The sequence below is a fragment of the Zonotrichia albicollis genome, chromosome 7 (assembly GCF_047830755.1).
Source record: "Zonotrichia albicollis isolate bZonAlb1 chromosome 7, bZonAlb1.hap1, whole genome shotgun sequence".
Lineage (NCBI taxonomy): Eukaryota > Metazoa > Chordata > Aves > Passeriformes > Passerellidae > Zonotrichia > Zonotrichia albicollis.
The window spans coordinates 14,542,868-14,570,781 of record NC_133825.1 but is presented as its reverse complement, the minus strand read 5'-3'; the positions used below and the strand labels follow the sequence as shown (position 1 = coordinate 14,570,781).

Here is a 27,914-nt window from a genome sequence, read left to right as displayed (position 1 = left end):
CATTCCCAAAGCATTCACATCCCAGGGGTGAGGCTGGGGGGGCGTTTCCAAGGGTTTGGGGGGCCCTCCTGGAGCACCCTGCTTTGGCTGCACTCGGAGTGGTCCTGTCATGACCTCCCGTGGATTGTGCTCATATTGCAGCAGTTTAATTCTGCAGAGTCAGGGAAATCTGGAGCGTGCGTACGGAGAGGAACACGGCGAGGAAAATTGCTGACGAGGCGTTTGGGAGCTGCTGTTCCCTGAATCTGGTTTAGGCCAGGCACTGCCAGTGACAACTGGTTCCCTCTCAGATTTTTGGGTGTTTTTAATGTGTTAATCCCAGCTATCAAAGCCCCTGTAGTGAGGAGATGTGTGTGTGAATCCCTGGGTTTTGGTGTGCTCCTCCCTAAGGGGCTTCTAGATACTGATTTGGGATCTTAAAACAGAGAATTAAAATAAATTTCAAAAGTGTTAAAATTTCAATCCAGGACTGCAAATGCAGCAGAGCAGCTGAGGGCAGGGTATTTTGGCTGGGCTGGATGCTGGGAGCCTGGCTAGGATCTCGGATCCTGAGGAACAAACTTTCCAGCCCTCCTTTCCAGCTGTTACCATTTTCGGACTAGCTCTGGGCTGCGTTTACATTCCTGGCCCTCCTTCCCAGTGCCAGTGAACGTGTTGATGCCGTTTTTCTCCTTCTCCTTCGCCCTGCTGGTGTCCTCCAAGCACTGATTGGGAGCAGCACGGCAGCCGTGGATGGTGCTGGGTGTGGGCAGGGCTGTAACGCTGGGGAGGCTCAGGGGGAGGTGGGGTTGGGGTCCTACCTGGGGGGCTCTGGGAGCCACTGTTCTAACCCCAATGGAATGTGGCAAGGCAGGTAGGAGCTGAAAGGATTGGGGTTTTGTGGATTAGCTGAAATAGCATCCTTGTGTGGCAACGAGGGGAGCCTGAAGTGGCCTGATGGATTCACTCTGTGCAGTAGTGGATCCTGAGCACAGCTGGGTGCTGGAGCTGCTGGTACTGGTGAAGCCATGGCAAGAGCCCACCACGGGGCACCCTGCAGGGTGTGGGAAGCAGCTGGGTGGGTGGGCAGCAGCCTTATTTCCCAGGAATCTGAGTGGCCTGAGCAAGGAAGGATGGCTCAGAGAGCTGGGAGAGCCCTGATGTTTCCTATGGAGCCAGGCTGGAAATGCAGGGGGTGTTGGTGTGGAGAAGAGAAAGCTCCAGGAAGACCTTAGAGCCCCTTTCAGTGCCCAAAGGGGCTCCAAGAGAGCTGCAGAGGGATTTTGGACAAGGGCATGGAGTGCCAGGAGAAAGGGGAATGGTTCTGAACAGCCAGAGGGCAGGGTATATAGAGCTTCCATCACACACATCCCCATCTACCATGTCTGGGAAGGAAAAGCACTTTTTGCCTTTGAGAGGTGCCAGCAGTGCCTTGATGTCCCCAAAACTGCAGACCTGGCTGGGGTGGTGGCATCTGACAGTCCCCTCTCTGTCCCAACCCCTCTCTGGTTTGTCACCAGGAGATGAGGGAAGGATCAGCATGCTGGGAGTCCCTGGGTGTCCCCGAGATGATGGGGCAGCGTGTCAGGGGTCCCTAAGGGGACAGGGGCTGTGTTTGGGGGTGCTGCATGCCGGGTGTCCCTAAGGGCACGGTGGCTGTGTTTGGGGGTGCTGTGGGCCGGGTGTCCCCCAACACGATGGGACTGCATGACAGGGGTCCCTAAGGTAACAATGGCTGTGTTTGGGGATGCTGCCGGCCGAGTGTCCCCTAGAAGATAGGGACAGTGTGTCAGGGATCCCTAAGGTGACCATGGCTGTGTTTGGGGGTGCTGCGTGCCCGGTGTCCCTAAGGTGACAGTGGCTGTGTTTGGGGGTGCTGCATGCTGAGTGTCCCTAAGGTAACAATGACTGTGTTTGGGGGGTGCTGCGGGCTGGGTGTCCCCGAGACCATGGGGGATGCTTGTTAGGGGTCTCTAAGGTGACAGTGGCTGTGTCTGGGGGCGCTGCGTGCCCGGTGTCCCCGCGGTGCCGGTGTCCCGGCGGGGCAGGGGGCGGGGCAGGGGGCGTGTTCCCGAGGCGGGGGCGGTCCCGGCCGCCCCTCGGCCCCGTCCCGGTGCCCGCCCCGCTCCCTCCCCGCCGAGGCGCCGGCGGTCGGCGCGGCCGCGGGGCTGCGCTCCCGCCACCGCTCCCGCCGCCCCCATGGGGCGCCCGACGGCGCGGCCGGCCCGGCGCGGCAGCTGAGCCCGGAGCCCCCAGGTACCGAACCCCCGCCCGGACCGCGCATCCCCCGAGCCCAAACCGGGAATTCTTCTCCCGAGCCCCGGGACTGGGTGTTCCCCCGCTCCAGCCCCGGCTCCGGGCATCCTGCCCCGCTCCGCACCCCATCCCGGCCCCGGGCAGCCTCCCCGGGACCGGCTGCCCCTCTTATCCCTTCCTTGGGGTGCTGGGGCTCGTTTCCCGGCCCGGTGCGGTGGGAAGGGATGGATGGAGGCCCTCGAGAGTCCCCTCACCCTCCGGGGGTTTGTGATGGGCACCCGGGGGCGGGGGGCGCCCCCAAGGCAAGGCGGGCGGGACAATGGGGGAAGGTTTGTTTGCCCCTGGAGCACAGAGCCCACGGCGTGGCCATGATGTGCCCCAGCCGTGGCCAGGAGGGTTTATCTGGAGCCGAGGGTGGGCTCCAAACCTCTGGAAAAGAGATGGATCGCTGGGGCTGAGGCCCAGCGTGCGCCCCGCCGATGGCATCCTCCCACCTCTCCTGCCTTTGGGTTGCGTTTGCTGTTTAAAAGGGGCTTTTTCTCTGCCTCTTTTGGCCTGGAAGCCAGCCCAGCACGGCTGGGAGCCCAGCACGGCTGTGGGCCGGTGCCGGCTGTGCCTTCCGCGGCTCCAGAGCGAGTTTTGGGATTTGCATCTCTTGGCTGTGCCTCCCTCGCACCCCCAAAGCCGCCCGGGGAGCAGGCTCTGGGAGCGGGGAGGTGCCGGGGGATGAAGATGGAGGAGGAAGAGGAGCAGATGTAGCCGAGGTTTGGCCGGGCAGCCAAAGGCTGGGATGAGCTCCGTTCCCGCTGGCACGTGGGGATGGATGGATGGCGCCGAGCCCGGTGGGCTCCAGCCCCTGTGGCACCGAGTCACCGGCGGGAATGTCCCGGGAGCAAGGCTGCCGGCACCCGCCGAGCTCCCGCCCAGCTCCTCGGCGCTCAAAACTTCCAGAAACCCCATCCAGGCTGCCTTTCCGATGGCTGCCCGACTTTTCCGGACCTGCTTCCCTGCCCTTTGCCCGGCGCATCCTCTCGGTGCTGGGGGAGCCAGCACCCCCTCGCCTTCCCCCGGCCGTGGCACCCCTCACACCCCGAGCTTGTTTTCCTGCCCTGGGCGGGAGAAACCAGCGGGTTTTGGGGTGGCTGGGGTGGCTGGGCTGGCTGAGGAGGAGGTAGGCACTGCCTGAGGAGGAGGCAGGCAGGCAGCGGCGGTGGGACATTTCCTTCCTGGAAGGCAGGAAGTGATTATGTCTGTGCACGGAGCCTAAAAATAACGGGCAGGTCTCTGCTGTGAGCGAAACCCCCCTGGGATTTGCTTGATTTTTGCTTTATTTATTAAGAGAGCGGGGCGGGAGAGAGAGGAGACCTGCGAGCTCCGAGTCCCAAACCCAAGCCACGCTGCTGGTGTGCATAAGGTGCTGCTTGTCCTGGCAAAGGTGTGGTCGGCGTGGAAAAGCGGCCCCGTGTAAACGGAGCCGTCCCTTTGCTCCGGCTGCCTTCCCCGCGTTGGGAGGGGAGCCATGGTTTGCTATGAATAGCACAAAATCACAGCCCTGGCCTTCCCAAAGGCCGGCTCCGCCTGGCGCTGCCCATCCCGGGGCTGTGCTGGGGACACAGGCTGAGATCCCCACCCTTGGGGACACCCTGCTCCCCCAGAGCGGGGAGTGGAGGAGAATGTAACCCTGCTTCCCCAGAGCGGGGTCACACCACAGAACCTCTGTCAGGGAAGAGCTTGGCAGGTCTGGTTTGGGTGTGGGGCTGTGGAGCTTCCTGGCAGGCTGGGGAATGTTTGGTGTTGGACAAAAGCTTTGCCCGCAGGTCGCTGGTCTCTTTGGAGATGCCCCCCAGCCTTTATCCTCATGTTTTACGGCTTTTTGTTTTGTTTTTTGCTTTGTGCTGCTGAAAGGAAACCCTTCAGGCAGACCTTGAGAGCACTGGCAGTGAGCTGAGGGCACGGCTGGCAGCGCTGGTGCTTCCCAGTCAGGGCTTTGTTCCTCTTTCCATGGCTGCTCCTTGGTGAAACCCCTCACCCCAACAGCAGGCAGCCCCAGCATCTCCTGCCTGTCCAAACAGCAGCAGCCCAGGGACAGATGGAACCTGCCATCAGGCCTTAAAACGTGGGCTCTCTGCAAAACCCTGGAGCCACTCAGTGGTTTGGAAAGGACCTTAAAGGGCATCCCATCCCACCCCTCCCATGGGCAGGGACACCTTCCACCAGACCAGGCTGCTCCGAGCCCTATCCAACACTTCCAGGAATGTAATTCCTCCCAGGCTGTGCTTAGCGAGGCAAGGCTGTTTAATTAAACTGATTAATAATGCAAACCAGGTTTGTGAAGAGGGGCTGCAGCCCTGGATACCATTCCCAATGGATACTAGCATCCTCCTCACGGTGGGGAGCAGACTGGCATCCCCACTTTTGGGGTGACTTTTTTCTCCTCCATTCCTTGTCTCAAACAGCTTTTCCTGGCTTCAGGATGGGGGCTCTAAGTCGAGTAACTAAAGGCAAGTTGGTCACATGGAGGATGGGGATGTGGCACTCGGTTTTCTGCCAAAAACCAGGAGCATGTTGGGGAGGGGGTGTGAAATGCCTGATCCTCGTTGTTCTGGATGCTCCTGCTCGGATTTGGGGGCAGACATCTCACTGATGCTGTCCTGTGGTGCTCGGCAGATGCTGGTGGGGGGATTGGCAGCACCGATCCTGGCCTGACTGGGAAACACCTCTGGACTTTCCAGGAAATGCTGCTTATTTCGTTGTATTTTTGGCCATCACCACCAGCTCTCCGAGGAGCTCCTGAGGACGGAGGGCAGTCACTTTTGCTCCTTTAAAGATGTAATAAATCAGTCAAGGCTTGTAAAAGCAGAGCTGTCTGCTGCAAAGTTGTCTTTCCAGGGCCTTTTCCTGCCTGTGGCAAAGCGCTTTTAGGTTGATTTGAGGCATTTTTGTTCTTTGCCTTATTTTACCCTCACAGGATAACACATCCCAAATCATCCGCAGCTTAATGTGTTATTTCTCACCTTTATTTTTTGTTTAATTATGTGCTTTTGAGAAGCCAAGCCGCTTCCTTCCGGCATCACCTGGAACAACAGGAGCCTGGTTCCCAAGCAGCCTTGGCTCTGGGACATCTCCAGGCTGTCCCACAGAAGCTGTTTGTGTGGGATTTCATTTCTGCTGTTTTTTTTGAAGAAGGGGGTTAAAGAGCACGCCGGGGCGGGGGGCTCAGCTCCAGCTCCGCTTCCTCCAGGCTCCAGTGATGCCCCTCTGGCTGCACCAGAGCTTCCTGCTGGCCTGAGGTGTTTCCTGCCTCCCTGCTTGGCTCAGCAGTGCTCCAGGGGTGCCCCTGGGTCCCTCGGAGATGCATCCATGCCGGCTCCACGCTGAAAAGCCACAGGGGCTGCCCCATGCTGAGGAAAGATGGATTCATTAGGAGGATGCTGCTTCTTCCCAAAGGGCTTTGCTTTTCATTTAGAGGAGCTTTAAAAGCTATAAAATATCCCGAGGATGCACGGGAGGAGATTTATTTGATTTATTTCCTGCTGACAATGAGGCGGCCAGGCAAGTGCACGCTTCCTCCTCGGCGCGGTGGCCGGGGCAGATGCATCCTGCAGCTGCAGCCTGACCACCTCCCACTATATTTAGTCCATTGTTTGCTCCAGCTTTGAGTCCTCTCCAGGTCCCTGGGTGGGGGAATAACCCCTGGGCCGGGTGGAGGGTGGGAGAGGTGGGAAGATGGAGGGCAGAGCGCTGTTACAGCATCGTGGCTTCTGTGGGAGAGGCTGCGGCATTGCACGCGCAGGATGCCTTGGCATGCTCGAGTGGAATTCTTGGGATGCTTCTGGTGCCTCCTCTGGTATTCCCTGTCCAGGCTTGGCAGAGCTGGGTGGTTTGAAACAGGGTCTGGAGGGGAAGGGAAGCACTTCTGCCCTGCCCACCCGGGGCTCTGGTTTCTCGTTAGGCAGCAAGAATAATTAATCGGCAGTGCTTTGAATTTAGGGAAAACACCTGGAGAGGAGCACTGCTGGTTTGTTTGGTGGGATGCCCTCGTGCAGGGTGTTGGCTCTTTTGGCAGCTGGGGAGAAAATGGGCTCTTTGTTCAGGAGCCTTGGCCATGACTGGTCTTAGGCTTGGCTTTGGGGTCTGTGAAGGGATGAGCTGCCAGCTCGGGGAATATTTCTAGGGTTTGTCCCCAAAAAAGAAGGGCAGACAGGAGGCCAGGATGTTGTGCAGGGGGGTGTTGTCTCTGTGTCCTCTCTCTCCTAGGAAGGAAACCCCCAAATGCAGTGTGGTGAAAGGGAAGGGATGCTCAAAACCAACCCATGCCAGCTGACGGCTAACGACATTGTAATATCCACGTGGCTGGCTTCCCAGCCTCCTAACCTGGAATCACAGAATCCCACAATGGTTTGGGGTGGGAAGGACCTTAGAGATCATGTTCCACCCCTCTGCCATGAGCAGAGACATCTTCCACTAGACCAGGTTGCTCCAAGCTCCATCCAGCCCTGAGCACTCTGAGAGGCATTAACATCTCTGGGTGTCCTGTTCCAGTGCAGGAACATCTCATGGTGCTTGCTAACAGTGACCAGCGATGGGGAAAACAGTGATATGGAAAACAATGATATTTGGGCTAATCCAGAGCCCTTTGGTGGGCTGGTCCCTGCCAGGCTGGGCCCTGGGCTCCTGCTTCCCTTGGCTGGCCTGTGATAGTGGCTTCATTGCATCTCTTCCCATTGCAGCCACCAGCAATATTTGGTAAAGTTTTCAGTCAAAATCATTTTATCTGTTTTCCTGGGGTAGGGTTTTGCTTCCCTACCCATCCCAGTTTGTGTCCCAGCTTGCAGAGTGGGCACTGGGGGATGTAAATCATCCTGCTCCCATCAGATGCAACAACACCAGTACATAGCTGCTCCCATTTGGATAACACCACAGAACTTCCCTCTTCCCGTGGCTTTTTAGAGCAGTTCCCTTGGCTTCCCTCAGCACCCATTTTGGGTAATTTCGGTACTTTTCTTGCTTGGTTTTGCGTGCCCAGCCTAAGCAGGGAGTAGGGGAAGAAGCTGAGATGTGATTTCCTCTCTCTGTTCATTTTGTGGTTTGAAAGGCAATTTCCAAATCTGCCCGGCATCTTTTATGCCTGTTATTTCTTGGTGTGGTTTGTCGGGAAAAGAAAATATCCCTGGGGGTTTTAGGGTGAAAGTGGGTGTCTGTGGGGAGGGGAGAAGGACAAAAGGCATACAGGAGCTGCCTGCCTTGGAACTGGGGGGTGCAATCTCCATCCTGCAGCATGGGCATGGCTGGAGGGATCGATCCAGCTCACTGTTGAAAAGTGCACCCATTCTGAGCAGTATTAGGGAAAAAAAGCATCCTGGCTGGATTCCCCATTCCTGCTTGCTGCCTGAGCTCTCCAAAGCCTCGAGCACTTGCTCTGAAGCACTCAAAACCTCCCTGTTTGTTTTTTTTTCTTTATTTTTGCCCTCACAGTGTTTCCATGAAAGAAACACTCAAGGCAACTTTGGAGAAATGGCACTGGCCTGAAACAGCTGTTTTTGTTTTCCCCCCCCCTCTGCTCTTGTGTGTAAAAGAAACCAGGCTGCCTAATGGTGCAGAAAATTCACAGTAGAGCAACAAGTTTTCCGTGGAGCAGGGAAGGAAGATGGGGAGGAGGGGAAAATGTGTGCCTGGGCACAGGGGCTAGAAATAGCACATTTTCCGCAGGCTTTTCCCCCCGCTTGAAGCATTTGCAGCTGCTGGGGGCATCACATTTGCAGGGATTGCAGTGAGGGGTTGATCCTGCGCTGCCTGTGAGGCAGGAGGAGCAGCTGCAGAAGGGTTTGTAGGGGTGGGTTCAAGCCATTCCCGGGGTTAAAGCCATTCCCGGTATTCCAGCGCTGAGCATCGCTTCGGAGCAGGTACCGTCCCCTCTCGGGTGCTGCCAGGGTTATTCCCACGCAGCACAAAGGAGGTTTCACTGGGAACTGTCTCGTTAGGAGTGGGCAGAGTCCTTGTCTTTTCCAGGCTAGCCCTTTGCCTTCCCTGGCTTTGTTGGGAAGCCGGGATCCGGCCCTGGCTGGCGCAGACAGTCGGCTCATTGTCCCAGCCCGCTGGAGTGTGGCGGGATGCTCCTGGCCGCCGCCAGGCCTGGCCCTTTCCCTTCCATCCCTGTGCAGGGATGAGCTCCCTGGGGATGGAGCAGGGGCTGCTTTTGGGGTCCCTGCTGCCCTGGGTGCTCCCCTGGGATGGGGATAACCGGCTGCTTCCAGGCTCGCACACACCAAACCCCCAGTAACATGTGCTCTCTGTTCCAGAGTTTTCCACGCGGGGAGGGACTCGGGAGTGGTTTGTGGGTGCTGGGAAAGCAGGGGACGAGGCTCTGTGCAGTGCCATGTGCTGACTCAGCAGATTTTAGGGATCCGATCCAGCATTTTGCCCTTCATTCCCCCCCTCCCTCCTCAGCCCTACTTTCACCTCCCCGATGGAGCAAGCTGCATGGCAGGCAGGAATAAAGCCTTTTGTGGGAGCGGGAAGAAAGGGCTGGCTGAGCTTCCCTCCCTGGCCGCCTGTCAGCAGCGGGTTGCCCTGTGCCTGCCTGGGATTTTCCCATCCTAAATCAGCACCGGCTGAAGAATAAATTCCTCCTCCCTTTTCTTTCTTCCCCCACCTCCTTGTTTTCCGTTTTGCCTTTCCCCCTTCCATCCCTGCCCTGGCAGAGCTGCCCACGGATGATGGGTACGACGGCCAGCGCAGCGCAGCAGGCGGTCTCGGCATCGCCCCTGGAGAGCCGGGCGCCGGGAGACGGCAGCATGGAGGACCAGCACTCCCTCAGCATCCACTCCTTCCAGACCCTGGGGCTCCACAACAGCAAGGCCAAGTCCATCATCACCAACAAAGTGGCGCCCGTGGTCATCACGTAAGTCCTCGGCAGCCTTCAGAATCCTGGGTTTCTCCACCTTCTTCTCTAAATATTGGGGCTTGTTTTGATTTTGACCTATGCCATTGTTTTTTTCCCTTTACCCATCTGTGTGCGTGTGGCTCTTGCAGGTACAACTGCAGGGAGGAGTTCCAGATCCACGATGACCTGCTCAAGGCCAACTACACGGTGGGACGCATTTCTGAGGCCACGCTGGAGCACTACCTGGTGCAGGTGAGCATCTCTGCCACCGATTTCATCACCCAGCTCATTTCAGCCTGGCCTTTGGGGACCTCGGGAGTTTTTATGGGGGCTCATTTTAAAGATCATGTAGAAAAAGCCACTTTTACACTCAGCTATGTTGAAGTCCAAATCCACTGATGTCCCACTTTCTCAAATCCACTTTTGCACTGAGCTGTGTTGAAGTCCCACCTTGCTCAAATCCACCTTCTCTCTTCTGTTGTTTTGCAGGGGAAATACTTCATGGTCAGGGATGTGTATGGAAAATTGGATGTTTTGAACACTACTGGCAGCTGCGGCGCTCCCAACTTCCGTCAGGCCAAGGGAGGTTACGCCGTGTTCGGGATGGGGCAGCCCAGCCTCAATGGCTTCAAGCTCGTGCTGCAGAAGCTGCAGAGAGAAGGCCACAAGGTTGGTGGGAGAGTGGGAGCTGGGGTGGGGAAAAAGCCAGGAGAGCTTTTAGAGCTTCTCCCCCGCTCTTTGCAGGAATGTGTCTTCTTCTGTGTCCGCGAGGAGCCCGTGGTGTTCCTGCGGCTGGAGGGGGACTTTGTGTCCTACACGCCCCGGGGCAAGGAGAACCTGCATGAGAACCTGCAGCGCCTGCAGCGCGGCGTGCGGGCCGAGAGCCTTGAGCTGGCCATCCGCAAGGAGGTGAGCTGGGAGGGAATGGGGCACATCCCAGGGGTCAGAGCCAGAGGAGAGTTTGTGACGGGGCTTTTCCCGTCTCCTGCAGATCCGTGACTTCGCGCAGCTGAGCGAGAGCGTGTACTACGTGTACAACGACATCGAGCGGCTGCGCGACGAGCCCCACGCCGTGCGCGTGCACTGCGACGAGGACATCCAGGTCACCGACGAGGTCTATCGCAGGCCTGTCTTCCTCCAGCCCTCCTACAGGTCCTTCCTCCTCCTCCTCCTCCTCCTCCTGGCAGCCCTCAGGCCGCGTGTCCCCCATGGTGGTGGGGATGGAGCCCCTCCGTGGTGCCGTCCTCACAGGGCTGTCCCGCAGGTACCACCGGCTGCCCCTGCCCGCCGAGGGAGCCCCTCTGGAGGAGCAGTTTGATGCTTTCATCCGCTGCCTCAGGGTGAGCACAGGGAAAGCAGCTGGTCCTTGGGGCCTCCTTGGGGTGGGGTTTGCTCCTGTGCTGTGTGGAGACCATGACTGCCTGAGAGCATCTTCTGGTTTTCCTTAACTTTGCCTGTTGGTGGATGTCTGTGCCTGCAGATCCCACTCCCTTTGCTGTAGGATGCTGCTGGAGATGTCAATGTTGTCCAGCAGTTCATCCCTACCCCTGGCTAGAAATGACCATCCCTGGCCACTCCAGGCAGCTTTTCCCTAAATGGCTTTGGCAGGAATGATTTGCCTTTGCTGCAAAGGTTTTCCACGTCAGAGCTGCTTTTTTTTTCCTTTAACATTCTGGAAAATGAAATGTCAGTGGGCTGGGGATGAGTGGTGGGAACATCTCTAGTGAGGTGGATGGAGAGTGCACTGGGCAGGGCAATGCAGTGGGTGGGCCACCCATTGTCCTGTTCTCCATCCACCCCATCCCCTGAGGAAAAGGGAGAGGCTACCCACCCCTCCATGCCTGGGCATGGCCTCCATCCCAGCCGCTGATGGGGCAGACCTGGCTCTCCTGGAGGCTGCTGGGGTCTCCATCCCTCCCTGTGTCTGTCCCTCCCAGGAGAGCCCCAGCCTGCTGCTGCGGGACCCCGGCCGGCCCCCGCCCGCGCTGCTCTTTGGCTGCCAGACCGGCGTGGGCAGGACCAACCTGGCCATGGCCATGGGCACCCTGGTCCTCCACCACCACCGAGGCGCTGCCCAGAAGCCTGAGTAAGCAGAGCAGCCCCCAGGGTGGGACTGGGGCCATGCCCATTCCCCCTGGGGCTGGTTTGATTTCCTCCTTCTCCCACCGCAGCTTCCCCCCCTTGCCCAAGACATCTCCCAGGGACAGGCTCCGGGTCATCCAGGCCTTCATGGAGATGGTCCCCAAAGGCCAGCAGATAGTGGAGGAGGTAAGGGGGTGATGGTGAACCCTCCAGCAGGGTGGCTGGGAGGGAGGAATGGAGTTTCCCCCCAGATCCGAGGCTTACGGAGCAATTTCCCTCTTGCTCCTTCCGAGGTGGACGGCGCCATCGCCTCCTGCTCGGAGATGCACGACATGAAGGAAGCCATCTACGAGAACAAGAAGAAGCTGGAAGGCATTGGGGAGGACTATCAGATCCAGGTAATCAGAGGAGTGCTCGGATGGGAGCCATCGGCACCGGGAAATTTATTGAGCTGTTTTTGCGCCGGGATGAGAAGAATGTAAATTCTGGCAACCCAAAGCTTCCTGTGAGCTGGAGATTTCCCAGGGATATGAAACCTGGAAGGTTGTGGAGTGTCTCTTTCTTTTTTTTTTCCCCCTCAGTTGTTCTAAAAGCCATAAAATGGAGCAGGCTGGGAAACTGGGGGGAAACAGACTGGTTTGGGCTTTGCTACTGCTTCTGGTAGATGACCTTGGGGGCAAATAATATCCTGTGCCCTGATTTCATCAGCTCTAAAATTGGAAAATCGATATCAGCCTGGATGGTAAAAGTCCTTGGGAGCTGAGAGGGATCATTGCAAATGTAGTCACCCAAGGTCAGGCTTTTCTAGTTGTGGATTTATGTTTTTTCCTGCTGTTTTGAAGAGCCATCAGGGTGGCTTTCCATGCTGGGGTCTTCCCTGCCCAGCCAGGGGGCTCCTCACCAGGTGATGGAAGGAGGTTGGATGCTCAGGTGGAAGTGCTGCCCTGATCTCAGTTTCTTTGGAGATTAATTTTCCCATTTAAATGTTGAACGTGCATGGGACAGGAGATTTTCCCATTGCCTTGAAGCCTTTCCCTGGCTTTTCCCTGCTGGAGAAAGCTGCTCTGTGTCATCCTGGACTCCTGGACAACAAACGGCTGGGGACTACCGTAAATAAGCCTCAAGGAGTGTTTATTTGAAGTCTTTGTGGAGCAAGAGCAGGTTTAAACAGTGGCAAGGGGCCAGGAAAATGTGCTGGGGGCACATGGAGGATGAGGAGGGGAGAGCGGACAATGCTCAGTCCTTGGAAAACCAGCCTGACTTCTTTGTGTTGGAGTGGTGCTGGTTTGGTTCTGGGGGCAAAAAAGGCATTTCTGGGCATGGAGGAATGATGTCTGTGGGTTTCTTTGGGGGGCAGAAATGGAGATTTAAGCCCTCAGGTGATGGAGGTGCAGGTGAATCCTGGTGTGGGATGCTGGGCAGCCAGACTCCCACAATACCTGGCTTTCCATGGCTGAAACATGAGTGGATCATTCTCTTTTCCACCCTCAGGGTGTTCAAGGGGAATGTTGGGAGGTTTGCCTTGGGTGGGAGCACTGGGGTGGATTTTTTTGCAGGAATCCGAGTGCTCGGGAAGCAGCAGCACCACTCTGCTGTCGGTGCTGCCGGCAAACCTGGCATGGCTCCATCCCCACAGGCTTTGTTTTGAGTTTCCAGAGCAAATCCCACTGCCTTTCCTCTTGATAAATGACTGCAGGCCGGATTTCTCTTGTGGAGAACAAGTAAATATTCATGAGTCAGCCACGGAGTGTCCGGGATGAGCAAACCCCGCTCGCCGAGCTGAGCCCGGACACGGCCCCATCTTGGAGGGTTTTCCATCCTGGCCTGGAAATGGGTTCCACAGGCTCCTGGGGATGCTTGTGGATGCCATGCTGGGTGTCCCTTACCAGGTGCCAGGTTCATTTGTTGGATGGGGTGCTCAGAGGTACAATCACCCCCCCGCCACCATGAGGTTTCTGAATTACGGAAAATCCCGAGGGTTTGAGTTTCCTCCCTGGGAGGGGATAGCTGTGGTGGAGAATATGCTGGGTTGTGGAGGTGATGATAAAGAGGAGGAGGAGAACTTTCTGGAAACATAGGCATCAGGATGCTCTGGACAAGAAAAAGGGAGACACTTGGTACTGAAGGATATTGCAGGGTGTGTGGCTGGCCCAGGGATGCCACTGCCTGAGCATTTCATCCAAAGGCCATGGAGGTGGCTGGAATGGGGGCAGGACCTTGCATTTTCCAGACCCATCCCCTTGGGTTTGAATGTCCCAGCTGGACAGTGTGTCCCTGTGACAGCATGGACCGGTTGGAACTGCTCCATGTGTGTCCTTGTGCTAAGGGAAAGCTTCTGTTTTGAGCTGAAATGTGAATTTATGCCTTTGAGCATCATTTAATATGGGAAACTGGAAACGTTTCATTTAAAAATTAAAAACAATTCATCCAAAATGTCTGTAGGGCTCTTTCCCAACCTCCTGGTCTGCTGGGGGCTGCAGGGCTGGTCAGCTCTGAGCATCACAGACTCCCTGTCCTTTACTTCCAGGGGAGCAGCACCAAAGAGTATTTCCTCCAGAGGACTCTGCAGAGCCTCGAACGCTATTTCTACTTGATTGCCTTCAACTACTACCTTCATGAGCAGGTAAAAACCACCAGAACCACCCAAAACCTTCCCTGCCTTCTGTTGTTTTTGTCTCTGTCATTCGGGGGGAGGGTGGGGGCTTCCCCCTATGGTGTTACATTTTGTTTAAATGGCATGCTCCGTCTCACCCCTCCAAAATGAAAATGTAGGGTTTATTCCAAGCTTGTGATCCTCTCCAGAAGTATCATGGATCTGTAATCCCACTGGCCCAAGACTTGAATCTCCCTGTTAAGTTGTTCAAGGGAGACGAGATGCTCTTGGCGTTTTTCTCCCCAGGCTCTCCCTCTCTCCCCTTCCCTCCCTTCTCCCTCTGGAACCATGCTGCTCCCATGGGTGGGACCCCAGTAAACTCCCATCTAATCAGCACCCTCAGAAGCCCTGTGGGGTCTCTTTCCCTGCCTGCTGCTCCCAGGGAACACGCAGCTTAGGGGGCACCCCGAGGATCCCCCAAACCAGCTGCTCCATCCCCCTTGGAGTTTTCCCAGCGCGTTCTCCGGGTGGGGTGGCGGGCAGGGGGCTCAGAGCCCAGGCTGATGGTGCCTCCCCCCCGGCAGTACCCCCTGGGCTTTGCCCTCAGCTTCAGCAGGTGGATGTGCCGGCGCCCGGAGCTGTACCGGCTGCAGGCTGACATGAACCGCGCCGAGCTCACCGTGACCGCCGAGCTCCTCACCAAGGGCGCCCGCGTGCTGGTGAGTGCTCCCGGGGCTTCTGCTGTCACAGCGACCCCGAGACAGGTACAAGTCTCTTTTCCCAGCCCAGCAGTTGAAGGAGGAGTCAGGATTCTTCTGTTCTTGTTCTCAAGGTTGTTTATTTTTTTGTTATGTATAACATTCTTTCTCCAACCCACCACAGGTCTGGCAGGTTGGGTTGAGGCACACTGGTGTTATCTTTTAATACTAAAACTACATGTACATTATTTACCATAACTTCCCAATACCTATCACCTATGTTAGACAGTCTGTCTCTAAACCAATCCAACAGTGCCACCATCACCCAGAAGATGGAGGCTAGGAAGAAGAAAGTATAAGGACAGGGCATGCCCAAATTCTTCCATCTTGGGACCCTGAGCCCCCATTCTCAAAAGCCCAAAAATCTATTTTTCACCCTGTTACTAACTAATTGTTATTCTGCTTAAACTCTCTTGAGTTTAATTGTAATCCTTCATATAAAGGTAGTGATTTGCTCCATGGGTCATAATCAAAGTCCCAGGTGCCCTGGGCTTTGTGTCAGGGTCTCTGAGCCCCCTGGCAGGGGCTGGAGCCATCCAGGACAGCCAGAGGGATGTCCTGAGTTCTGGCAAGTGGGCACTGCACAGGTGGGAGTGGCACCTTCCTGGGGTGCTTGCCCTCACAGAGGTGTGGAGGGCTGGGAGAAATCCTTTAAAACCCCATTAAGCCTGTGATGGGCTAGCCTAAGTTGTCGCCTAACTCCTAGAGGGAGTGCTGCAGCTCCAGTGATCTGTGGTCTCATGCAGATTAAACCTGTGCTGCCTTCTGTCACCCAGTTTGCAAAGGGCCCTTGTACGGGAATAAATAATGCAGACTCCATGTTCTTCATGGGGAAAAAAGCCCCTTCTTCAGTCACATACAGTTTTTATACAGTTTTACAGACCTTATGTGTGACTCCAATTGGTCAGGAGCTTTCTTGACAATTATTTTAATGGTTATTAACAAGTTGTCACCCTGCATTGATTGGTCACTCAAACCACTGATGTCTACATGCAGGAAAAGTTGTTTGTGAGAGGTAATTTTAATTTTTTTGTCTAACAGCTTAAAAAAAGTTTGTACAGGTGCTGGTTGTCTTTTACCCAGGAATAGATTGTTATGCTAAGGAACTGCTCACACCAGGATTGCTTTCACATGGGAACTTGCAAAGGGCTAGCTTGACTTAAAATAAATGACAGACTAGCCAGAGCATGCCTGATTTTTGAGACCTTTTTCTTACAATTTTTCCACTTTACTGCAACACCCTTACAGATGGATGACAGACAGCAGGTTGCAAATTTAATAAAGGAAAAAAAGAGGAGATGTTGCCACATTATATCACGGTACAAGCTGGCTTTAATGGGCAAATGAATTCAACTCAGCCAGCTCCATAAACTAGCCCCTGGGCTGACTGACAGGAACTTCAGCCAATTACCTTCCTTCCTAAGCTGCCAGCATGTCACCGGTCCAGGATTTGGGGAGAGTAAAAAAATCAGACCTATGAGCTATGCAGACCTGTTTTTTCAAATGTCCTTTATAAAGAAAGGCTTGAGAATAAACTCTTTTTGTTTCCATATGAACATGGGGTTCTCTTTGTCCCCGACCTGCTCCCCCTGCTGTCTCACAAAGGGTTCCCTGTTGTAGGGCAGGTGTCGTGGGCTCTTGGCTCCAGCAGCTCCTGCTGGCACCCTCAGCAAGGATGGAACTAGATGGTTTTAAAGTCCCTTCCAGCCTGAGCCACATGAGGATAAATGTGTGGCCAGAGATCCCTGTGCAGGTGGATGTGTCTGGAGCGTCCCTTGACGTGAGCCTGGGCAGCAGCTCCATGGTGGGGTGGAGGAGGCCGGGGCTGTTGGTGCCTTGTGCTACAGGAAGAGCCTGTCCCACCTTGGAAACGCAGCCATGGGGCTTTGGGCCCTGGATGCTGCTGTTGGAAAGGTCTGGGGGCTTGTCCTGAGCAGTGTCTGTGGGTTGTGGAGTGCTGCAGAGCTGAGGGTGGGAAGGGACATCCCTTGCCTGGGCATTGCTCTGTTCCAGGTGGCGGATGAGCGCTTCTGCCCGGATGTGCTGAGCACTGCCAAGGAGATGAGCGTGGCCAACTTCCGCAGGGTGCCCAAGATGCCCGTCTATGGCACGGCACAGCCCAGCTCCAAGGTGAGGGACACCATCCCATGTCGGGCAGGTGTTGGATTTGTGGGGTTCCCCATGGCAGAAAGGAATGATGAACCTGACTCCATGTTCTGAGAAGGCTAATTTATTATTTTATGAATACTATCTTATATTAAAGAAAGCTATACTAAACTATACTAAAGAATACAGAAAGGATACTTACAGAATGCTAAAAAGATAATAATGAAAACTCGTGACTCTCTCCAGAGTCCCAACACAGCTTGGCACTGATTGGCCATTGAGTCAAAACAATTCACATGAAACCAATGAAACAACCAACACCTGTGGGTAAACAATCTCCAAACACATTCCAAAGCAGCAAAACACAGGAGAAGTAAATGAGATGAGAATTGTTTTCCTTTTTCTCTGAGGCTTCTCAGCTTCCCAGGAGAAAAATCCTGGGCGAAGGGATTTTTCCAGAGAATGTGAATGTGACAGGCAGGGACCCCACGTTGGCCCCCAGCCCTGCCATCACCCTTTCCCCCGTTCCCCCAGAGCCTGGGCAGCGTGCTGCGGTACCTGACGGATGCCAAGAGGAAGCACTCACGCATCCTCTGGGTCAGCCTGCGGGAGGAGGCGGTCCTGGAGGGGAACGAGCAGATCTACACCCTGCGGGAGCCTGGGCTCCTGGAGGAGCTGATCCCCGTGCCTGCTGCCTCGCCCCAGCAGCTGGAGGTGAGCTCTGGGGGTGCTGGGGGCTGTGGAGGTTCCCAGGAGCCCTCATGGGTGATTTCTGCAGGCTTTCACAGTTCCTCGCCCTCTGGAGCAGCTGGGTTTGTTTTCCTTTGGGAACAAGGGAGCAAAGCAGAGCGAGATCTACCCTGGAAGAATTTATAGCATGCCTTGAGAGCAAGGGTAAAAGGCATCTGGGGAAAGGGGAACGGATGTTCCCAGCTGGATTTCCAGGGGAGACAGGCAGTGGGGGAGCTTGGCTGCCTGCAGCAGTGCAGCTGCATGGAGGAGTGGTGTGAGAAATGATGCTCCTGGGGCTCCCATCAAACCCAGAGGGACCTGGGCAGAACTGCCAGGACCTGGTGTGGGATTTGGGGTGTTCACCTGCATCTAAAAACATTGATTAAAATCCTAATTAAAAATTAGGAGGGGTGGGTGTTACAATGAGGGTTTCTCTGTCTTCTGCAGAAACTGGAGGCTACCCTGAAGGGGGACCTGCTGAAGTGCCAGAAGTGGCTGGAGGTGTACCTGGAGTCAGAGAAGCAGATGAAGATGTTCAAGAGCTGCCTGACCACGCAGGAGATATTCAGCCAGCAGAAGAATTCCTGCCAGGGACTCACCTACCGCCGCATCCCCATCCTCGACTTCTGTGCTCCCAAGGAGCAGGTACCCAGGGAGGGAGGGTGCTGCTGCCTCCATCCCAGCCCTGCTGCTGGGCAGGAATGTCCCCTGGGTGCTCAGTGCTTGCCAGGGCAGGGGAGATCCCCAGGAGGTGCTGCACACAGAGGCTGGGTGCCTTCAGGTGGGCAAGGATGGGTCTGGCAGTGAGGAAACAGGGAGTTCAACCTGGGGGCTGTAGGACAAAGGGGACCCCAAGGTGAAGAAGCCCTGCATGCCTGAAAACCCACTGGCTTCATCCTGGCAGGACTTTGACCGGCTGCTGGAGGCCATGAAGAGCGCCCTGGCCGAGGACTCACGGGCAGCCTTCGTGTTCAACTGCTCCAGTGGCCGGGGCAGGACCACCACGGCCATGGTCATTGCTGTGCTCACCCTGTGGCACTTCAACGTGAGTCCAGGGGCTGCAACAACCCCTGCTGGGGCTCCTGGGGAAGCTCTGCAGAGCCCATGGCAGCTGTGTCACACACAGCCAGGGGGTTGGAAGGAGTGTGGGCAGGGTTGGGCTGGAATGTGGGGTGGACACCTGTCTGTGTGTTGTCATTTGCTGTGCCTGACTCCCAGTGAGCTCCAGAAGCCTGGGTGGATCCCTGGTGAGCCTTTACCCTCTTCCTGAGAGTTCCGCCCCCAGGATGAAGGGTTTAAGGGCAGGAGAGAGCATGGAATCATGGAGTGGTTTGGGTTGGAAGGAACCTTAAAGCTCATCCTGTTTCCACCACTTTGCCATGGGCAGGGACACCTTCCACTATCCCAGGTGGCTCCAAACCCTGTCCAGCCTGGCCATGGGCGCTTCCAGATATCCAGGGGCAGCCACAGCTTCTCTGGGCACCCTGAGCCAATGCCTGGAACAGTCCTGTGTCTATCCAGACATGTGCTCCCTTCTCGGGCTGGGGTAAAATATTCACGTTCTGTGCCTGGCAGAGGCAGGGTGGGGGATGCTGGGAGTCCTGCTGGGCTGGGCACAGGTTTTGCATTTTTGTGCAGCCCATAATGACCCATTTCCCTCTGGCCACCCCAGGGCATCCCTGAGATGAGCGAGGAGGAAATCGTGAGTGTCCCCGACGCCAAGTACACCAAGGGGGAGTTCGAGGTGAGTCCTGGCGCTCTCCCTCTGCTGCTCCCTCAACCACAGCTGCTTGTTTGGAGCGGGGGCAGTGGGACAGGGTGGTGAAGCTCCTGCCTGTGCTCCAGGTGGTGATGAAGGTGGTCCAGCTCCTGCCCGACGGTCACCGGATGAAGAAGGAGGTGGACATGGCACTGGACACGGTCAGCGAGACCATGACCCCCATGCACTACCACCTGAGGGAGATCATCATCTGCACCTTCCGCCAGGTGAGCCCCCTGCCCGGGCACTGGGCAGCTCCAGGGGCTGCAGCCGGGCTCTGGGACCTGCCCTGCAAAGCTGGGGTGTCTCAGTTTGGAAAGCCAGGAGTCTGCTAGGGAAGGCCGGAGCCTCCCCTGAAATGGAGAATGTAAACCCTCCCCACCCTCTGAATTGCTATAAATTTTAAATTAAGGGGCTCTCAGGCAAAGATACGGGAGCAGGAAATAACAGTTCTTTATTAGGGAAGAAAATAAAAGGATAAAATCAACAATGCAGTAAACCAAAACAAGACTGACAGAGTTAGAACACAGCCTGGCAACCTGTGGGGTGTTGGCAGCAGTCCAATTGGAATTGTGGCTGCAGTCCTCCTGCAGTGTCAGGTGTGGTTCTGCTGGAGCAGGGATCCTCTAGAAAGGTGCAGTCTCTTCCTCTGAAGATCCAGGGGAAGAGGCAGCTGCTGTTCCTCTGGGCAATCCAGTGCAGAAGCTGTGCTGGTGTTCCAGAATCTCCAGATTATATCCAGGTAGCAATGCTTGGCTCCTCCCTCTGGGCTCATATCTCCCAGTGGGATGCTGTAGTTCTTATCAGCCATGCAGTGACATTCAATAGTCTGTTATCAGCAATGTCCCCTCCCCAGAGAGGAGTGATTGCGGAAGAGATAAGGAAAACTTGACAAAAGACAGCTGCCATAAAGATGGCAGTGAATACATCCTACCTTGCAATCTGGAACATGGGTCATTCCTCAGGCTGCAGGTCTCTGGAGTGTCACCAGAGGGGTGCCAGGGTGTGGTGCTGTGAGAGTCCCCAGGACGAGGTGAGAGATGAGAATCTGATTCCAAGTTCTCAGAAGGGTGATTTATTATTTTAGGATATTCTATTATATTAAAACAAATTATATACCAAAACTATACTAAAGAAAGAGAAAGGATACTTTAGAAGGTTACAAAAGAATGATAATGAAAGCTCATGACTGACTCCTCAGAGTCCAACACAGCTGATGGTAATTGGTCATTAATTAAAAACAATCCACATGGAACCAAAAATGCACCTGTTGGTAAATGATTTCTGGACTACATTCCCAAGCAATCAGATAATTATCGTTTACTTTCTTTTCTGAGGCCTCTCAGCTTCCCAGGAGAAGATCCTGGTGAAGGGATTTTTCAGAAAATATCATGGTGACACCAGGGCCCATATGGTCATGGTCACCCTCTGATCCTGTGCTGTCCCTTGCTGTCCTGCATCCCACCCAGAGTCCAGCCTGCATCCCACGTTCCTGTACTGCAGCATCCCATCCCATTATCCCTTCCCATTATCCCATCCCATCCATGATCCCATATCCCATCCCGAGGCTCAGCCTGCAGAGGGCAGGGCTGCTCTGTGCCGCTCCACTCCCAGCCCCAGAGGCTCCTCAGAGTTTGGGAAGGAGGTTCAGCTTTGGGAAAGGAGCTGCCCCTGGGAATGGACTCATCCATGGCCAGCTGAGCCTGTGCTCCACAGCCCTGTTTCACTCTGTGGAGCTGATGAAGAAGCAAGAAGGATTATTTTAACTAGATTTGGGATGTTTCAGACCTGTGCAGCTGTATCACAGGGCAGAGGCAAGGGCCTGGTGTTATTCCTGGGGTGGTTTGTTTGTGCCACATCCCACAGGGAATCCCTCACTGCAGCTCCTGCTCCAGCTGCCACTGATCCGTGTTTTCAGTTAATGACTACCAATGATCGATGGAGGGAAGAAAAACCAAAATGTTCAATCACCACAGGAACATCTGCAGCTTCCTGGGGATTTGCCTCCTGAGATCCTCTGCATTGTTTGGGCAGCTGGGAGAGAAAACCTCTGGAGACCAAACTATTTGCAGATGTGTGATTATAAATTATTTATAGTCACATTTATTTTTGATTAATTTATCTTCATTCAGGATAAGTAATTTAATTTTGGCTTTCTTTTCTTTACTATGGGCCTGTGGCCATGTGGGGAGTTTCACCTGCTTGGCTGTCAGGCTTAGCACAGGGGGAATCCTGGGCTGTATCCCATTTCCAGGCTGCATCCTGGTGGGAAGGCAAGATAAGGAAGAGTTCATCCACTCCCTGTGCTCAGGGAAGAGCCCCTTGGCTGCTCCATCCATCCCATTTGATTTGGCTTGGCCCTGAAAAAATGCTTTAATTTTAATTTATTTTTTAGGTTTTTTTTTTCATCAGTGATGGGCAGCTTGGAGAAGAGAATGGTGGGAATTGTTGGGGTTTTGGGAGCCTGCTGGGAGATGCTTTTCAGGGTTAGGGCAAACAGAAAGGAAGGCAAAGGTGGTTTAGGGGCTTGGTTTGGTTTGTTCTGACGTCTTCCCACCCCAAACTGGGAGGAAAATGTAGGAAAATATAAATAATGGGATAAAAGGTAGGATAATAAGATGTTAAATAATAAGATAATAGAAGATAAATAAATAGGATAATAGAATAAAATGAGAAGTAATAGAGCAATAGAAGAAAATTAAATAGGATAATAGAATAAAATGAGAAGTAATAGGGTAACAGAAGAAAATTGGATAATGGAAGAAAATTAAGTAGGATATTAGAATAAAATGATAAGTAACAGAAGAAAAATAAGTAACATAATAGAATAAAACAATAAATAATAGGATAAAAAATAAATAGGATAATACAACAACATGGTAAATAACAGGATAATAGAATGAAAAATAAATAGGCTAATACAGTACCAGGATAAATAACAGGATTATAGGATTTGCTTTCTACAAATACTGGCACACACAAATGAAGGAGACACCTTTTCCCAAGGGCAGAGGTGGAGTGAGGAATTGCTGCTTTTTGGGGTGGCCTGTGGGATCAGGGCTCTGATTTATTAGCATTTAATAATTCCTAGAAAGGGCAGCATGCAGAGCTTGAAATAATGGCAATAATAATACTAATAAAAATTACTGTATAATTACATACAATATCTACTAAAGCAATCAATAGAAATAATGAATGCATGAACACTATAATATATATAAAACATATAAGATAGGAGAGATATATTTATAATTTTTATGTATATATAATAGTATTTACATTTGTATTATATAATAGTATTTACATTTGTATATATAAAAGAGTACTGGGAGATGTGATGGCCATCAACTTCTCTTTTCTCTTTTCTCTTATATATTTATATATATAAAATAGTACTCTTTATATTTATATATGTAAAACAGTACTGGGAGATGTGATGGCCATCAACTTCTCTTTTCTCTCTTTTCTCTCTTTTCTCTCTTTTCTCTCTTTTCTCTCTTTTCTCTCTTTTCTCCCTTTTCTCCCTTTTCTCCCTTCTCTCCCTTTTCTCCCTTCTCTCCCTTTTCTCCTTTCTCTCCATTCTCTCCCTTCTGTCTCTTCTCTCTTCCCTTCCTCTGGAAGTAGAGGCTGAATCCAGGTGGGAATGCCTTGCATGGAGATGTTTTTCCCTGGGGAAGTGCTTTACCTCCTGGTTTGGGGTACAGTTCTCCCTTGGCTGTCTATTCCTGCTCCTGCCCCCCACATTTAGCCCTCCCTCACCTATTTTGGAGCTCTGGGAATGTTGTTACCCACTGGAACCGCAGGGAAATGAGAACCTGGAGCGCCAAGCCCCAGCAGGAGCGGGCTGGACGGATGCACTCATTTCTGTCCCCAGAGTGTTCCTCCCTCTTCCTGTGCCCTTCCCAGGCTTCTCCCAGGGCTGGGGCTGAGGGTGGGGTGCAGGAGCCCCCCGGGGGTGCCACAGGTGCCTCAGGCAGGCTCTTGTTCCCTCCAGGGCAAGTCGAGCAAGGATGAGCGGGAGGCGCGGACGCTGCAGCTGAGGAGCCTGCAGTACCTGGAGCGCTACATCTTCCTCATCCTCTTCAACACCTACCTGCACCTGGAGAAGAAGGACTCCTGGCAGAGGTCCTTCAGCCTCTGGATGCGTGAGGTGAGGCTCTCCCAGGCTGCCACCCTGTGTTTATGTGGGAATACAGGAGTTTACTGGGAAGAAGATACCCGTCCTTAGCTTGCACCTGATTTCTGGGCTTGTTGGGGCATCATCCGTGTCCCTTTTCTCCCTGGCTTGGTGGCTCTCACGGAAACCCACTGGTGATCCCACTGGCACTGGCATCCCACCACATAGAGGGGGAGCTCTCCCACCCTAAACCTGCTCTTTTGAGTTTCCCAGGGGTTTTGTTGTGGTTGCAGCATCTCGGGCTGGGGGCCCACTAGCCAAACCTGCCGGGGCAGGACGGGTGGCACAGGGGATGGGACATGGGATGGTGGCATTGAATATCCAAGGGGATTGGGAACCAGATGGAAAAATGGAATGGGGACGAGTGAGAGACCCTAAAGGATCCTTATGGAATGGGGGCAGGCTGGGTAAGAGACCCCAAATTACCCATATTGCCTTCTTGGGAGGGATGTAGGTGCCAGATTTATTTGGGACACATTGATTTGAATGGGAATGTTGGGAAGGGGCTGTAAATTTCCCTGGAAAAGGGACTTTGGAGGTGGTACAAGTGCTGTGGGGTGTGTGTGCTGGTGGCTGGGGGGTTCTTCTGCATGAAAGGAGAGTCAGGGGGGAGAAGGGGAAGCTGGGGACATGGCAATTTTAATAATGCTGCTATTATTATTATTATTATTATTATTATTATTATTATTATTATTATTATTATTACTCCTAGTCTTCCTATTTTTTCCTATTAATATTTTTGCATTTTAATTATTTGTATTTATTTAAATTTTATTATTGCACGACTGTATCTTACTATTTTCACTCTTAATTTTTGTTCTTTTATTGTGTTACTTCTATTGATGCACCCTATAATTTCAGTTATTTTAAAATTTATTTTGTCATTTCCATCTCTTACTTCTGTTACGGTGCAGAGAGTTTTTTTCCCCCCATTCCCGGCCGGCGCTGCTAATTCCTATTGGCATCTTTGATCTGCCGGGAGATGGAAGGGCGGAGCTGGAGCGGGGCCGCCCCACCCTGGCATCCCGGCTATGCCGTGTTTGCATTGCCCGGCGGCCGCCGCTGGGGCTGGAGCAGCTTTGGTGGGGATTTGGGATGTTTGCTGCTGGCTGCATGCGGGAGGCCCGAGGTTGAGTGCAGCAGTTTTTAATGTGGTGCTTTTTGGGGCTGCATCACTTAGTGCTGCACCTTTTGGGGCTACACCTTTAATGCTGCACCTTTTAAAGTAGCACCTTTTGGGGCTGCACCTTTTAAAGCAGCACCTTTTGGGGCTGTACCTTTAATGCAGCACTTTTTAGGGCAGCACCTTCAATGCTGAACTTTCTTTTTGGGACTGCATCTTTTTGGGGCTACATCCTTTACTACTGCAATTTTTTGGGGCTGCATCCTTTAATGCTGCAGCTTTTGGGGCTGTATTTTTTAAAGCAGCACCTTTTGGGGCTGCATTTCCAGCACATGGATTTACACCTGCCCTCTGTGACCACTTTTGCTGGAGCATCTTTTAGCGCCTCGTTTTTCTTTGTGTGCTGCATCTCTTTTGAGTGCAGCCCCAAAAGGTGCTGCTCCTTTTAACGCCACATCTCCTGTGTGTGGGGTTTCCATCCCCCCCTCCCCACTCCCCCTGTCTACTGGAGGGGAGGGAAAAACACCCAACCTGTGGATACAAGGAGCCTTTGACCCCCGGGGCGCCCCTTCCCGCTGCATAATCCCGGCGTTTTCAGCAAAAACAAGGCGCCATTGTAGCTTTTTGGCAGGAGGGTGCCAAAGCCAACAAACCCTGTGATGGCTGACCACAGCAGCAAGGAAGAGGCTTAGAAAATGGATAGACTGGGGCTGGAAAAGGGCTGGGGGAGGTGAAGGGGGTGCTACCAGGATGGGGGGGATCTTCACCCCAGAGGTGGCAGAAGCATCCCCAGGGTGGGAGGGGGATCCAATGTCCCTTGTCCCTCTGTTTGCAGGTGGCAGCAGTGGCTGGGGTCTACGAGGTGCTGAACCAGCTGGGGTTCCCGGAGCTGGAGAGCCTGGAGGGCAGAGCCCTGTGCACGCTGCGGGGCCGCTGGCAGGCACAGGGCGCCACGGCCCGGCCCTTCCGCGGCGACTTCGTGTAGCACAAAGGGGCCCTGCTGCCTGCTCTGGGGTGGGGAAGGAAAAAAAGACTCTTTTTCCCTAAATCTGAGGGTGTGGGGAGGGAGGGGCGAGCCTCGAAGCTGCCGTAGGATGAGAGGATTTCTGGGGTTCTTTTGGATGCAATAAAAATGTTGTAAATTAAAAATCGAGACCTTCCTCGCTTTCTCCCCGAGGCAGCGCGGCATTTACACAAATTTTTATATTTGTACACACAGAGGTGTTTATGTGCATAAACACACAAATGTACATGTCTATATACGCGTAAATGTATATACATATGGTTATATTTTTATGGCTCCATGTATATATAGAGCCATAAACGCCAGCAGCCAGAATTAGGACTCACAGAAATCCCAGTCACTTCAGACCTGGGTATTTTTAGGGCTTGGGCACATTTGTTGATTCTTCCCAACTCTTTTTAGCTGGGGGAATGGCAGCTGTGGTACCCAGTTTTGGGGTGCCTGCAGCAAGTTGAGTGGTGCAGAGGGGGCTGAGCTGCTCAGCAAAGGCAGAAAAGCAAAATTAATGCCAGGAGGGTTCCTTTGTTCGTTAAGGAAGAGTCCAAAGGAGGTGATATAAATGAGGGGTCCCAGTGCCCTGCTGGGCTCACAGTCGGGTGAGGGGAAGGCTCCTGGAGGGAGGAGAGGGCAGGATGGGAAGCACAAAAGCAGGAGCACGCTGTCCGTCCGTCTGTCCCGGCCGCCACTTTCATCCCCTGCCAGCGCTGGGAGGTGGCAGAAATTCAAAGGTGGAGGCTGGAAAGAAAAACAAGGTTTTAAAATAGCAAAGTGCTGCTTTTTCTTCAGCCTTGGCTGTGACAGACCTAGGTCCCAAGGGGTCCCTCACTTTCTTTTTTTTGGCTTAGCCGCACATTTGGGGGTGTGCTTTTAATTTTTTTTTTCCTTTCTTCAGGCAGAAATACCTACCTGAATGTTTTGCCCCTCTCCGAGTGCTGCAGTGTTTGGATAACTTGCTGCTGATGCAGTCAAACAATTGACTGAGTAATTTCAAGAGGCTGTTGATGCTATTTTCCCTCCTTTTTTTTTTCCCCTCTTATTTTAGTTTTTTACTGAGCATATCCTCTCTATCCTCACATCCCCATTTATTCTGCCTTACCAAAGCAATTACCTGCAAGCTCTTTTGCTGCAAATCCTTCTCCTGCCCCAGCAGCAGCCCTTGGAAGTCCTGCCTATTAGCCCTGTCTTAATTAGGCAGAGTTTTTAATTGCTTAGGAAATCCCAGCTTCTTTTAATCTTGGTAATGAAGGCTGGAGCTTTGCATCACCTGGTCTGAGGGGCTCAAAGGCTCCTTTCTGCTTTCCCACCATCCTAACAAGTGATTTCCAAAGCAGGGCTGCAGCAATTGCCTGGGAAAAAAAAATATCCTGGGAGATGGGAATGTGTTTGAATGTGAAAAATCAACCGTGCTGTGTTTATTCCTTGTTTTCCCCAGGCTGGGGAGGCAGAAACCCAAATCCCTCTCCTAGATGAGAAGTTAAAACCTGGCTCTGAATGGCCTGGATTTTCTGCTCCGAGGGAAAAGGATTGGCAATTCTGAAAGGATTCAGCCAGAGACAAAGCAAACAAGGGGTTATGTATCATATGTGATATATCTAAAATATAAAATCATTACAGAGTGTATATTGTGAATTTTAAATGCTGTATGTCTATAGCATAGATTTATTACATATACTGTGTATACATTATATATAAATGTATATATACATTTATATATAATGATAGAAAAATATATATTTTATATATATAATAGTAGAGAATACACATTCTAGAATTATTCTATACTATGTAAATTCTAGAAATATTAAATACATTAAATATAAAATACATGTTTTAAATTCTATATAAAAATATATTTATATATTATATTTAATATATATTTAAAATATTATATGTTTTAAATTCTATAAAAATATAAATTTTAATATGTAATGATAGAAAATACTCATTCTAGAATTATTCTATCCCATGTAAATTCTAGAAATAATACATTAAATATTAAATACATATTTTATATTCTATATAATAACAACCTGGAGCAATCTAGGCTAGTGGGAGATGTTCCATGGCAGGAGGGTAAAAAGCAGCAATTAATTGGATGGTGTTAATGAGCTGACCTCCAGCCTCACTGGAGGTTATTCCCTGGAGGAGCAGCAGCTTTTCCCAGGGAAGCACCAGCAAGAGGCTGTATGGACTAAAATACCTGCAAAAAAAGAAGCTCAAAGTGTGTTTTTACATTAAAACACCAAGAGCTCATTGATCAATTTTATTGATTTTCATGGAAACTGCTTTTCTGCAGGTTCCTGACCCTCAGTTAACTCCTAATTCTCCACTTCCCTCACCTTGTTCAGGGCTTGGAGTGTGGGAGTACAGCCAAGGGGATCTGAGGTTGTTTTGGGGTAGAGTATTAAGTATTAAACATTAAATATTAAATATTAAATCCCA

The 27,914-nt window shown here is 52.7% G+C and overlaps 1 protein-coding gene across 2 annotated transcripts; it reads left to right on the top strand.

Annotated features, from left to right (window-relative positions):
- Positions 1 to 2,075: 2,075 nt before the first annotated feature.
- Positions 2,076 to 27,914, top strand: PALD1 (phosphatase domain containing paladin 1). 2 transcript variants are annotated; one of them, XM_005495173.4, is made up of 20 exons: positions 2,076 to 2,235; positions 8,937 to 9,136; positions 9,268 to 9,370; positions 9,608 to 9,787; positions 9,863 to 10,027; positions 10,110 to 10,270; positions 10,383 to 10,458; positions 11,056 to 11,204; positions 11,290 to 11,386; positions 11,494 to 11,598; positions 13,728 to 13,823; positions 14,378 to 14,512; positions 16,565 to 16,681; positions 17,192 to 17,371; positions 17,837 to 18,034; positions 18,294 to 18,434; positions 19,062 to 19,133; positions 19,235 to 19,375; positions 23,143 to 23,298; positions 25,284 to 27,914. In XM_005495173.4, exons 2-20 carry the CDS (start codon positions 8,949 to 8,951, stop codon positions 25,431 to 25,433), a joined length of 2,610 nt encoding a protein of 869 aa, XP_005495230.1. In that variant the 5' UTR covers positions 2,076 to 2,235; positions 8,937 to 8,948; the 3' UTR covers positions 25,434 to 27,914. The 2 variants fall into 2 exon arrangements, with proteins under 2 accessions (XP_005495230.1, XP_074400456.1); XM_074544355.1 differs by having other exon boundaries at positions 19,217 to 19,375.

Excerpts from the sequence above, each read along its gene's own strand:
- PALD1 (XM_074544355.1), top strand. The coding sequence starts at position 8,949 with ATGATGGGTACGACGGCCAGCGCAGCGCAGCAGGCGGTCTCGGCATCG. Across the intron at positions 9,788-9,862 it reads TGCAGAGAGAAGGCCACAAG|GAATGTGTCTTCTTCTGTGT; the intron begins GTTGGTGGGAGA and ends CGCTCTTTGCAG. Across the intron at positions 16,682-17,191 it reads CGGCACAGCCCAGCTCCAAG|AGCCTGGGCAGCGTGCTGCG; the intron begins GTGAGGGACACC and ends CCGTTCCCCCAG.